Below are 12,979 nucleotides of genomic sequence, written 5' to 3'. Positions count from 1 at the left end.
CACCCAGGTCTCGCTGCACCTCCCCCTTACCTAACCTAACCCCACTGAGATAATAATCTGCCCCCTTGTTTTTGCCACCAAAGTGGATAACCTCACATTTATCTATATTATACCGCATCTGCCACGCATCTGCCCACTCACTCTACCTGTCCAGGTCACCCTGCAACCTCCTAACATCCTCTTCACAGTTCACACTGCCACTCAGCTTTGTGTCATCCGCAAACTTGCTAGTGTTGCTCCTAATTCCCTCTTCCAATTCATTAATATACATGGTAAACAGTTGCGGCCCCAACACCGAGCCTTGCGGCACTCCACTCGCCACTGCCTGCCATTCTGAAAAGGACCCGTTCACTCCTACTCTTTGCTTCCTGTCTGCCAACCAATTTTCTATCCATGTCAACACCCTACCCCCAATACCATGTGCTCTAATTTTAGTCACCAGTCTCTCGTGCAGGACCTTAGCAAAGGCTTTCTGAAAGTCCAGCTACACTACATCCACTGGCTCCCCTTCATCTATTTTACTTGTCACATCCTCAAAAAAGTCCAGAAGATTAGTCAAGCATGATTTCCCTTTCATAAATCCATGTTGACTTGGACTAATCCTTTTACTGCTATCCAAATGCCCCATTATTACCTCTTTAATAATTGACCAGCATCTTTCCCACCACCGAAGTCAGGCTAACTGGTCTGTAATTCCCCGTTTTCTCTCTCGCTCCTTTCTTGAAAAGTGGGATAACATTAGCTATCCTCTAATCCACAGGAACTCGATTTGTTACTAACACCTATGAGAGAGAAGCGAGTGTCACCAAACTTCTGAATTCTCTGGGGTGGAACCCTCTTCAAGACAGACAGACGTGAAGCTCACCGTTTGACCTGTTTTTACAAAATGTTAAATGGTCAGCTCGACATAAACTACAAGACCTACACCAAACCCAAACCAATTAGGAGCAGACGAGGGCATTCGACCTAAGTTGTGATCCCAGCTACAAAGACAGATGTGTACAGCAATTCGTTCTTCCCCCGCACAATTAAAGCATGGAATAATCTCCACCCAACTATAGTTACCCAACCAGATGCAACTAAATTTAAAGTAGCTCTTTCTTCCCAATAACCCTTTCTGGCTTAAGCCCTCCCTTCACCACCTCCAGCTTAAATTCCATTTGGAATATTTTGGAGGACCAAGAAACCAAGAACCAAGAACTGATCCTGAATCTACTGAACATTGGAAAATGATCACCAATGCATCCACTATTTCTAGAGCCGCCTCTCTGAGAACCCTTGGATGCAGACCATCAGGCCCAGGGGATTTATCATCCTTCAGTCCCATTAGCCTACCCAATACTATTTCACACCTAATTAAAATTTATTTCAGTTCCACTACCCCCTTAGATCCTCTATCCTCCAGTACACCTGGGAGATTGTTTGTGTCTTCCTTAGTGAAGACAGATCCGAAGTACCTGTTCAAATCTTCTGCCATTTCCTTGTTACCCATAATAATTTCACCCGTGTCTGCCTTCAAGGGACCCACATTTGACTTTGCTACTCTTGTTCCCTTCACATATCTAAAGAAGCTTTTACTATCCTTCTTTATATTCCTGGTTTCCCCTCGTACTTCATCTTTTCAGCCCGTATTACCCGTTTTGTTTCCTTCTGTTGTCCTATGAAAGTTTCCCTATGTAAGTTTCCCTATCCTCTGGCTTCCGGCTACTCTTTGCTGTGTTATACATCTTTTCTTTTAGTTTTATTCTATCCCTTAACTTCTCTTGTCAGCCACGGTTGCCTCCTACTCCCCTTGGAATCTATCTTCCTTTTTGGAATGAAATGATCCTGCGTCTTCCGGATTATGCCCAGAAATTCCTGCCATTGCTGTTTCTCCGTCATTCCTGCTAGGATCCCTTTCCAGTCTACCTTGGCCAGCTCCTCCCTCATGCCTTCATAGTCCCCTTTGTTCAACTGCATCACTGAGACTTCCGATTTAACCTTCTCCTTCTCAAATTGCAGAGTAATGTGGCTGTCCCACTGTACGAGCTAATTCAACAGTTCTCCTGAGTTTCCCCTGATTCGAGCTCGGAGAATTACGGTAATAGCCGCACGTAGGTACTCGGGGCTCTCGTGGACATTTTTCAACGTTGAAAAATCTTCACGAGTCTTCACGAGCTTACCGCATTTCCCGAGTACCTGCCGTTAGCGTTACGAGCCTCTAAGAGACGTCCTGAGCTCTGACGTACCCGCCAGGTACATTCTACATGCTTACCATAAGTTTGATTTTTTTTTAAACTCGGGAGAGTTCTTGAATTAGTTCGTACAGTGGGACAGCCCCTTAAAACTAATCATATTATAATCACTACCTCCTTTACCCCAAGTTCTCTTATCAAATCTGGTTCATTAGACGACACTAAATCCAGAATTACCTTTTCTCTGGTCGGCTCCATTACAAGCTGCTCTAAGAATCCACCTCGGAGGCACTCTACAAACTCTCTTTGGGAAACGTCTTCCTTCGCAAGGGACTGAATTCCATCCCTCACCAGCAGAGCTGCCCCCCCTCCTCTGCCCACCTGCCTGTCCTTTCTATAGGATGTATAACCCTGAATATTAAGTTCCCAGGCCCGATCCTCCTGCAGCCACGTCTCAGTAATCCCCACAATGTCATATCTACCAACCTGTAACTGAGCCTCAAGCTCATCTACTTCACTTCTTATACTTCGCGCATTCATATACAATACTTTTAATTCCTTACGCATCTCACCTTTCACATCGATCCCTTTTACACTTCGCCATACTCTCCTATCCCTTTGTCAGCTTCCTTTCCCGTTAATTCTGGGGTCATTAACTATCCCATTCTCGACTATCCCATTTGACACCCCACCCCCCTTATTCAGTTAAAACCACCCGTGTAGCAGTGGCAAACCTGCCTGCCAGAATGCTGGTCCCCACCTGTTAAGATGCAATCCGTCCCTTTTGTACAGTTCCCCCTTACTCCAACACAGATCCCAGTGGTGTAAGAATCCAAATTCCTGCCCCTTGCACCAGTTCCTCAGCCACACATTCAGGTCCAGTATGTCCCTGTTCCTGCTCTCGCCAGCACGAGGAACTGGAAGCAAACCGGAGATAGCCACCCTGGAGATCCTGCTTTTCAGCATTTTTCCGAGCTCTCTAAAGTCACGCTGCAGAATATTCATCCCCTTCTTTCCGACATCGTTTGTGCCGACATGCACTACCACTTCCGGCTGTTCACCTTCGCCCTTGAGGATTTTCTGCACTCTGTCCATGACATCCTGGATTCTGGCACCAGGAAGGCAGCATACCATCCTCGAATCCCGTCTGTTCCTGCAGAAACCCCTGTCTGTACCTCTCACAATGGAGTCTCCAACTACCACGGCATTGCCTGACGTCGGCCTCTTTGGTTTTGGCTCAACAGCCCTTTTTGCTTCGCAAGCCAGAGCGGCGTTCAGTGTGATAACGTCTTCTGTCCCGACAGCTTCTAAGTGGGTGAACCTGTTCACAAGAGGTACAACACCCGGGGACCTTTGCATTCCATGTTTCCCTCCCTTTCTCACCGTCACACACCTTCTCTCTTCCAGTACCGTAGGTGTAACAATCTTACTGTAGGACTTGTCGAGGAACGACTCAGTTTCTCGGATGAACCTGAGGTCATCCACTTGCTTCTCCAGTTCCCCAACATGGTCCTTCAGGAGCTCTACCTGGATGTACTTCTCACATTTGTAGCAGCCAGAGGCACCAGCAGTGTCCTTGACCTCCCACATACTGCAAGCATCACACCGAATCAGCTTGCTTGACATCTCCTTCTTTCGTCTCTCCCTCTCCAGCATTTTGCGTAGCCTCCTCTCCTCAGCTTCCTTGCCGAAGACTCGCAGCCAAAGACTCGCACTTTTCTCGACAGGGCCGCACCCAGACAGGGCTGCACCCCTTCAGCAAGTCTTGCTGATATCAGATGCCGGAGGCGGAGAGGAGAGCTCTTCGGCGCGTCGTCCACAGAGCGCAGAAGATTATTGGGACACCGCTACCAGCCTTGGAGGGCATCTACTACACACGGTGCCTCAGGAAGGCCGTCAGCATCCATAAAGACTCCTCACACCCTTGTAACGGACTGTTCGAACTACTTCCCTCCGGCAGACGTTACAGGCCTTCTACACCCGAACCTCCAGACTCAGGAACAGCTTCATTCCCAGAGCTATAGCGGCTCTGAACCAGCCCTGCTGAGTGCCCCCCATTCCCCCTGGACTGTCTCCCTCGGATGGTCACGTTGCACAGACACATCTGCACTTTAGTATGTTTGAACTATTTTCACTATTTTACTGAGTCTGAAGAAGGGTTTCAGCCCGAAACGTTACCTATTTCCTTCGCTCCATAGATGCTGCTGCACCCGCTGAGTTTCTCCAGCATTTTTGTGTACCTTCACTATTTTACTGTTCTTTTTACAAACCATGTTCTCGGGATATCTAAATCTAAATTTTATTAGTTATTTAAGTTATGATATCGGATGGAAGCTGCATACCCAAATCTCATTGCACTTATGTGCAATGACAATAAAATATATTATTATTATTATTATTATTATTATTATTATTATTATTATTATTATTATTATTATTATTATTATTATTATTATTATTATTATTATGCTAAATTGCCTAATTGTCCAATTTACCAATCTTCCAATTTAATTGTTCAGTCAATCCCCACTCTCACTCCTAACCTTCCTTCCTCTGATGAGCCTGGAAATATGTGCTTTGTCCGACCTGCACTCAAAGACTCCTGTCGTGCCCCTTCAGGATGTATCTTTGCCATGAGACCTATATCCTGCTCTCTGGACCCAATGCTGAACTCTCAGATGTCTATCTCCTTCAAATATCCTGCCATCACCTCTCTCCTCAAAAGATGCTTCCCATCATCACCCTCATGTTATTCACCAAAGTTTTAAAACCAATTTAAGTTTCAGATTTGTCGGCCTCATCTAGAACTCCATATTTGAATGCTTTTAAGCTGCCACAATACTAAAACCACTCATATCAATACTTCTCCATGGATTGTCACCTTTTCGTGGTGGAGAAGCTTGTGTGTTCCTGAGATCCTGAGAGCGATGCCGTCTGGAGCTATGCTCCTGGTAGGGCCACCCATGGCGATAAGATCGAGGGGGAGCTCTGGCAAAGAGCAATACAACCAAGACCTCAACAGTGGAACAGGTGGAGGATGATGGCTGATCTTAGTGGAGCGTCACAACGGCTGGGAAGGCGGATGAAGGCAGCAGCAGAAGAGAGTCTCCATGCCACTGGATCCTGACCCAGATCTGTCAAGGACCGTGGGGTGGCTGTCTGTGCACCAGTCTCCCCAATTACAGCCACGCCAATCTGTCTTCACCAAAATGGCTGCACTGTTGGGCAGCTTGACATGGGCTTGGTTCTACTGTTATTGAGCAGTTGCAGCTGGAGGGTGGGCAATCTTAGTGTCTCTCCCTGAGGTTGTAGCATTGCCCAGAGCATCATCCACGGATATAACATTCACCTCGTCCAATGTTTACTCTACATGCTGACACGTAGAAACACGTGGAGATGAGATAGTGCTAGTTCCCAAACCTGTGGGTGATGCCCGGCGTTAGCTCCACCGCTCCTCACCCCTCCACTGTTTTCACATTGTCAAATGGTTGGATATGCATTCAACACTAAACCTTTCATCTTTCATCTCATCACAACCTCCGCTCCTTAACCACCAACTCCTTGAAGCGTCTCAAAACTGAAACTTCACATATTCCTTTTCTCCAGAGATGCTGCCTGACCTGCTGAGTTACTCCAGCATTTTATGTCTATCTTTGTTATATTCTTGTTTGATATTTGACCAGAAACAGATCTTCGGATCACATATCAGTGCCATCATCATGACTACCGCTGTGGAGGGTAGCTAATGTAACCCCACTTTTTAAAAAGGGAGAGAGAGAGAAAACGGGGAATTACAGACCAGTTAGTCTAACATCGGTAGTGGGGAAACTGCTATAGTCAGTTATTAAAGATGGGATAGCAGCACATTTGGAAAGTGGTGAAATCATTGGGCAAAGTCAGCATGGATTTATGAAAGGTAAATCATGTCTGACGAATCTTATAGAATTTTTCGAGGATGTAACTAGTAGAGTGGATAGGGGAGAACCAGTGGATGTGGTGTATCTGGACTTTCAGAAGGCTTTCGACAAGGTCCCACATAAGAGATTAGTATACAAACTTAAAGCACACGGTATTGGGAGTTCAGTATTGATGTGGATAGAGAACTGGCTGGCAGACAGGAAGCAAAGAGTAGGAGTAAACGGGTCCTTTTCACAATGGCAGGCAGTGACTAGTGGGGTACCGCAAGGCTCAGTGCTGGGACCCCAGCTATTTACAATATGTATTAATGATTTGGACGAGGGAATTGAATGCAACATCTCCAAGTTTGCGGATGACACAAAGCTGGGGGGCAGCGTTAGCTGTGAGGAGGATGCTAGGAGGCTGCAAGGTGACTTGGATAGGCTGGGTGAGTGGGCAAATGCATGGCAGATGCAGTATAATGTGGATAAATGTGAGGTTATCCACTTTGGTGGCAAAAACAGGAAAGTAGACTATTATTTGAATGGTGGCCGATTAAGAAAAGGGGAGATGCAACGAGACCTGGGTGTCATGGTACACCAGTCATTGAAAGTAGGCATGCAGGTGCAGCAGGCAGTGAAGAAAACGAATGGTATGTTAGCATTCATAGCAAAGGTATTTGAGTATAGGAGCAGGGAGGTTCTACTGCAGTTGTACAGGGTCTTGGTGAGACCACACCTGGAGTATTGTGTACAGTTTTGGTCTCCTAATCTGAGGAAAGACATTCTTACCATAGAGGGAGTACAGAGAAGGTTCACCATACTGATTACTGGGATGTCAGGACTTTCATATGAAGAAAGACTGGATAGACTCGGCTTGTACTCGCTAGAATTTAGAAGATTGAGGGGGGATCTTATAGAAACTTACAAAATTCTTCAGGGGTTGGACAGGCTAGATGCAGGAAGATTGTTCCCGATGTTGGGGAAGTCCTGAACAAGGGGTCACAGTTTAAGGATAAAGGGGAAATCTTTTAGGACCGAGATGAGAAAAACTTTTTTCACACAGAGAGTGGTGAATCTCTGGAATTCTCTGCCACAGAAGGTAGTTGAGGCCAGTTCATTGGCTATATTTAAGAGGGAGTTAGATGTGGCCCTTGTGGCTAAAGGGATCAGGGGGTATGGAGAGAAGGTAGGTACAGGATACCGAGTTGGATGATCAGCCATGATCATATTGAATCGCGGTTCAGGCTCGAAGGGCCGAATGGCCTACTCCTGCACCTAATTTCTATGTTTCTATGATAACCGCTTCTGGGATAATGCCCAATTTCATCCCCTCCTCATCTCATCAACTTCAGAAGCCATCATCCTTGTCTTGGTTACATTTAACCTTGGATATTTCAACACAGAGCTCCCTTGTCATCTCCCACCCAGTGGCTCTTGTTCTGATATGCACAGCCTCTGTGCTTTCTGATTTACATTGGGGTAAGGTTTAAGAGCAATGCCAGTAGGTTAACGCTGCACCCAGCATACATAAGGGTCATAGAATCAGACAGCACGGAAACAGGCCCTTTGGTCAAACATGACTATGCTAAACAAGATGCCGCATCTAAACTAGTCCCACTTGCCCACATTTGGTCCGTATCCCTCCAAACTTTACCTATCCATGTACCAAAGGCCAAGTGTATTTCAAATGTTGTTAATGTACCTGCCTCAACATCTTCACTTGGCAGCCTGTTCCATACACGTGTGAAAAGGGTACCCCTCAGGTTCCTATTAAATCTTTCTCTGCTCAGATTAAACCTAGATCCTCTAGTTCTTGATTTACCTATCCTGGGTCAAAGAGTCACCCTATCTATTCCCTTCAAGAATTTATACACCTCTGTAAGATCACCCCTTAAAGGCCTGTCCCACTTTCATGACATAATTCACAACCTTTTTTACTCGTGGGCATTTTTCATCATGTTGAAAAAACGCCCCGACCTACTTGTTGCCACAAGTACCTACAACTAGCATCACGACCTACCTACGACCTCGTGCCGACCATGCTGCGAGTATGAGTCAAGGGCAAACTCGGCAGAGGTCGTGAATTAGGTTGTGAAAGTGCGACAGGCCCTTTAGCCTCCCACTCTCCAGGAATAAAGTCCTAGCCTCCCCAACCTCTCCCTGTAGCTCAGGCCTTGAATTCTGGCAACATCCTCGTAAATGTTCTCAGAATGCGTTCCAGTTTAGTAGCAGAGTGATTAAAACTGAACACAATGCTCTAAGGTAGACAAAAAAGCTAGAGAAACTCAGCGGGTGAGGTAACATCTAGGGAGCGAAGGAACAGGTGACGTTTCGGGTCGAGACCCTTCTGATGCTGCCTCACCCACTGAGTTTTTCCAGCATTTTAGTCTACCTTTGATTTTTCCAGCACCTGCAGTTCTTTCTTAAACATTTTGTCTACTCCACTGCGAAATCTCCTCGAGGTGTGCCTACTTTGAAGAAGTTCTCCTCCTCTCTCAGAAGGGTCTTGACCCAAAACGTCACCTATTCCTTCGCTCCATAGAAACATAGAAACATAGAAAATAGGTGCAGTAATAGGCCATTCGGTCCTTCGACCCTGCACCGCCATTCAATATGATCATTGCTGATCATCCAACTCAGTATCCTGTATCTGCATTCTCTCCATACCGCCTGATCCCTTTAGCCACAAGGGCCACATCTAACTCCCTCTTAAATATAGCCAATTAACTGGCCTCAACTACCTTCTGTGCCAGAGAATTCCAAAGATTCACCATTCTCTGTGTGAAAAATGTTTTTCTCATCTCGGTCCTAAAAGATTTCCCCCTTATCCTTAAACTGTGACCCCTTGTTCTGGACTTCCCCAACATCGGGAACAATCTTCCTGCATCTAGCCTGTCCAACCCCTTAAGAATTTTGTAAGTTTCTATAAGATCCCCTCTCAATCTCCTAAATTCTAGAGAGTACAAGCCGAGTCTATCCAGTCTTTCTTCATATGAAAGTCTTGACATCCCAGGGATCAGTCTGGTGAACCTTCTCCCAACTCCCTCTATGGCAAGAATATATTTCCTCAAATTAGGAGACCAAAACTGTACACAATACTCCAGGTGTGGTCTCACCAAGACCCTGCACAACTGCAGTAGAACCTCCCTGCTCCTAAACTCAAATCCTTTTGCTATGAATGCTAACATACCATTTGCTTTCTTCACTGCCTGCTGCACCTGCATGCCTACTTTCAATGACTGGTGTACCATGACACCCAGGTCTCGTTGCATCTCCCCTTTTCCTAATCGGCCACCATTCAGATAATAGTCTACTTTCCTGTTTTTGCCACCAAAGTGGATAACCTCACATTTATCCACATTATACTGCATCTGCCATGCATTTGCCCACTCACCCAGCCTATCCAAGTCACCTTGCAGCCTCCTAGCATCCTCCTCACAGCTAACACTGTCTCCCAGCTTCGTGTCATCCGCAAACTTGGAGATGTTGCATTCAATTCCCTCGTCCAAATCATTAATATATATTATAAATAGCTGGGGTCCCAGCACTGAGCCTTGCAGTACCCCACTAATCACTGCCTGCCATTCTGAAAAGGACCCGTTTACTCCTACTCTTTGCTTCCTGTCTGCCAGCCAGTTCTCTATCCACATCAATACTGAACCCCCAATACCGTGTGCTTTAGGTTTGTATACTAATCTCTTATGTGGGACCTTGTCGAAAGCCTTCTGAAAGTCCAGATACACCACATCCACTGGTTCTCCCTTATCCACTCTACTAGTTACATCCTCGAAAAATTCTGTAAGATTCGTCAGACATGATTTACCTTTCATAAATTCTTGCTGACTTTGTCCAATGATTTCACCACTTTCCAAATGTGCTGCTATCCCATCTTTAATAACTGACTCTCGCAGTTTCCCCACTACCGATGTTAGACTAACTGGTCTGTAATTCCCCGTTTTCTCTCTCCCTCCCTTTTTAAAAAGTGGGGTTACATTAACTACCCTCCAATCCTCAGGAACTACTCCAGAATCTAAAGAGTTTTGAAAAATTATCACTAATGCATTCACCATTTCTGGGGCTACTTCCTTAAGTACTCTGGGATGGAGCCTATTTTCTCTTCACATATCTATGAAAACTTTTGCAGTCAGTTTTTATGCTCCCTGCCATAGAGGCTGCCTCACCCGCTGAGTTTCTCCTGCATTTTTCTCCACCTTCGATTTTTCCAGCATCTGCAGTTTCTTCTTAAACAATGCTCTACGTGTGACCTCACCAAAATGTTGTACAACCTCTACACTCAATTCCATGACTGATGAAGGTCAGCATGGCAAAAGCCTTCTTTGCCACTCTAGCTACTTGCAACACCACTGTGGGTGGCACGGTGGCGCAGCAGTAGAGTCTCTGCCTTACCGTGCCAGAGACCCTGGTTCCATCCCGACTACGGGTGCTGTCTGTACGGAGTTTGCATGTTCTCCCCGTGACCACGTGGGTTTTCTTTGAGGTCTATGGTTTCCTACCACGCTCCAAAGATGTACAGGTTTGTCGGTTAATTGGCTTGGTATAAGTGTAAATTGTCCCTAGTGTGTGTACGGTAGTGTTAATGTGCGGGGGTCGCTGGTTGGTGCGGACTCGGTGGGCCGAAGGGCCTGTTTCCCCACTGCATCTATAAACTAAACTAAAAAACGAAACTAAACCACATTTATGGAACCGTGGATTTGTACTTTGAGATCCCTCTGCTCTACAACATTCTCTAGTGCCCTACAATCCACTGCCCCTGTTTGACTTCCCAAAACACAAAACCTTACACTTATCTGAATTTCCCTGAGGGGATCAATAAAGTATTTATTATTATTATTATTATTATTATTATTATTATTATTATTATTATTATTATTATTATTATTATTATTATTATTATTATTATTATTATTATTATTATTATTATCTGAATTTAAATCATTTGTCATTCCTCAGGCCACATGCCCAGCTGATACAGAACCTGATGTAAGTCTTGATAACCTTATTCATTGTCTACGATAGTACATACTTTGTTGTCATCTGCCACGCCACCTTAGGCAACAAGACCGTGATATTTTCTACCTCCCTGGTTCATGGTCACGGAAGTAACTTGTAGAAAGCCAACATTCCTCCCAAGGCTGAGATCAGGCAACTCATCATAAGGTGCAACATTAAGCAGGGAACCTTAAGGTTCAACCCCCTTTAAGAGATCCAGGGCTTTCACCGGGGAATGCCTGGTTTTAATGGAATACAATAGTGATGAATATTAAATCTAAAGCTGAAACACAGTGAAACACAAAAAAATATTCTACTGTCTTTAAAAATATACTTGCTTCTTCATGAACACAAACAACATAAATAATTGCCTATAGAGACTCCAATAACTGTTACTACACTGATCCACTCTGGAAAACATTAACAATCAACGTGGATGTTTCAGGTAAATTCCTCAAGAGACATGCAGATGGTGACTCTGTGTACCTGAGGGTGGAACAGCAGTGGGTTTGGCCGCAGATACTTCTCCTTCAATGAGTTCAGAGGATCCATCACTTTCCTTTTCTCCACCCTGCTGGACCGAGAAGTAAAGAGTTAAATCAGCGCTCAGCAATTCCCAAACAAAATCCTACCTCTCACAGGGCCACTTGGGAACAATGTTAAGGAAAGATGCACACTTACGCTGTATATTGCAGGTGGTTCCAGCTGAAAGAGAAAAGCAAAGGTTGGGATGAAATCCTGGCTGTGGCATCTTCTGTGTAATGCAGGACTGGACTGCAGTTCCCTCTCTGTTTCCACACCTTTCACCTGATCAGCAGCTGGACGGCTGGGACTCTGCTTCTCAATCCCACACTTGGCAGGTGGCACCATTAACATGTGAGCAAAGATTCACACCTTTTCAAGCAGAAGCCGACAGTTTGTGCAAAATGAGTGACAGGTAAGTCTGCATTTGCTGCACATCTCTCACTGCTCTCACTTTGTCCAGAGTCAAGGCGACTACAATGAACTGGAGTCACAGGTAAGGCTCGGCTCGGCTCGGCTCGGCTAAAGATCACTGTTGGGTTTTGTAGTAAATGTCAACTTGCATGGCTATCAATCGCCTATTATTATCACATTAGTGACCTGATCTATTGAAATATGAAATTTTGAAATCTGCGATCTCACGGTAATGACAAGAACTAAGAAATAGGAGCAGGGGTGGACTGTTCAGCCCTTTGCACCTTCTTCGCATCTGAATCGCTGTTTTTATAGCTGAATGCCACTTTACTGCACTAACTCCATATTCCTTGATGTACAACACCGTTAAAAAGCATTCACTCCGGCTTCGCTTTAACAGTGCATTGTTGTTGCATAATTAAACCAAGTTATTAGGTTACTCTTATTATAATTTTGGAATAAAACATTTGCATTACTTGAGTTTGTTATGTGCCAAAGTGGTTTTGATCTCAGAATCTCTCCTCTTCTTGTACTGTAATCACCACACTACCTTGCCTGCATCTTGAACAATAAGATCAGAACGTTTCTATAGAATGGTGGAGTTTTTCCATAGGCTTGCTCAGCTTTCAGAAGGAAATATATCTTAATCCTTTCTTTTTAATTCCTTTTCCTGAAGGCAATGGTACTTGCCTGAGTACACCTCGATCAGCACCCTAACTCATTCCTCATGTTTAACACTCCAAGGCATCACAGCCAAGCCTGGTCCCATTGACAAACATGTCCCATCATGGATCACTGGACAGTATCGATGAGTTGGAGTCATGCAGCGTGGAAACAGGCCCTTCGGCCCAACTTGACCATACTGAATTGTACTGCAGAATCATTTCTTCTCCATCAATCCTGATGATCATGACCCAGCCCTAGCTGAGATCCACTATATTAACATAAACCAGGAGCGGA

At 45.0% G+C, this 12,979-nt stretch overlaps 1 protein-coding gene across 12 annotated transcripts in view; it reads right to left on the bottom strand.

The window, feature by feature from the left end:
- The window catches only part of prdm16 (PR/SET domain 16), a 771,474-nt gene that overhangs the window by 69,643 nt on the left and 688,852 nt on the right, over positions 1-12,979 (bottom strand). For 7 of the 12 annotated variants that reach the window (XM_033047847.1, XM_033047849.1, XM_033047853.1 and 4 more), the window contains 2 exons: positions 11,765-11,788; positions 11,570-11,657 (listed from right to left, as the gene is read on the bottom strand). In XM_033047847.1, coding sequence (XP_032903738.1) covers positions 11,570-11,657; positions 11,765-11,788 — 112 coding nt within the window. The remainder of the gene's footprint in view (positions 1-11,569; positions 11,658-11,764; positions 11,789-12,979) is intronic. The other 5 variants (XM_033047851.1, XM_033047859.1, XM_033047852.1 and 2 more) reach the window with 3 other exon arrangements.

Source organism: Amblyraja radiata, chromosome 31 (genome assembly GCF_010909765.2).
Source record: "Amblyraja radiata isolate CabotCenter1 chromosome 31, sAmbRad1.1.pri, whole genome shotgun sequence".
Lineage (NCBI taxonomy): Eukaryota > Metazoa > Chordata > Chondrichthyes > Rajiformes > Rajidae > Amblyraja > Amblyraja radiata.
This window is presented reverse-complemented; position numbering and strand designations above follow the sequence as displayed.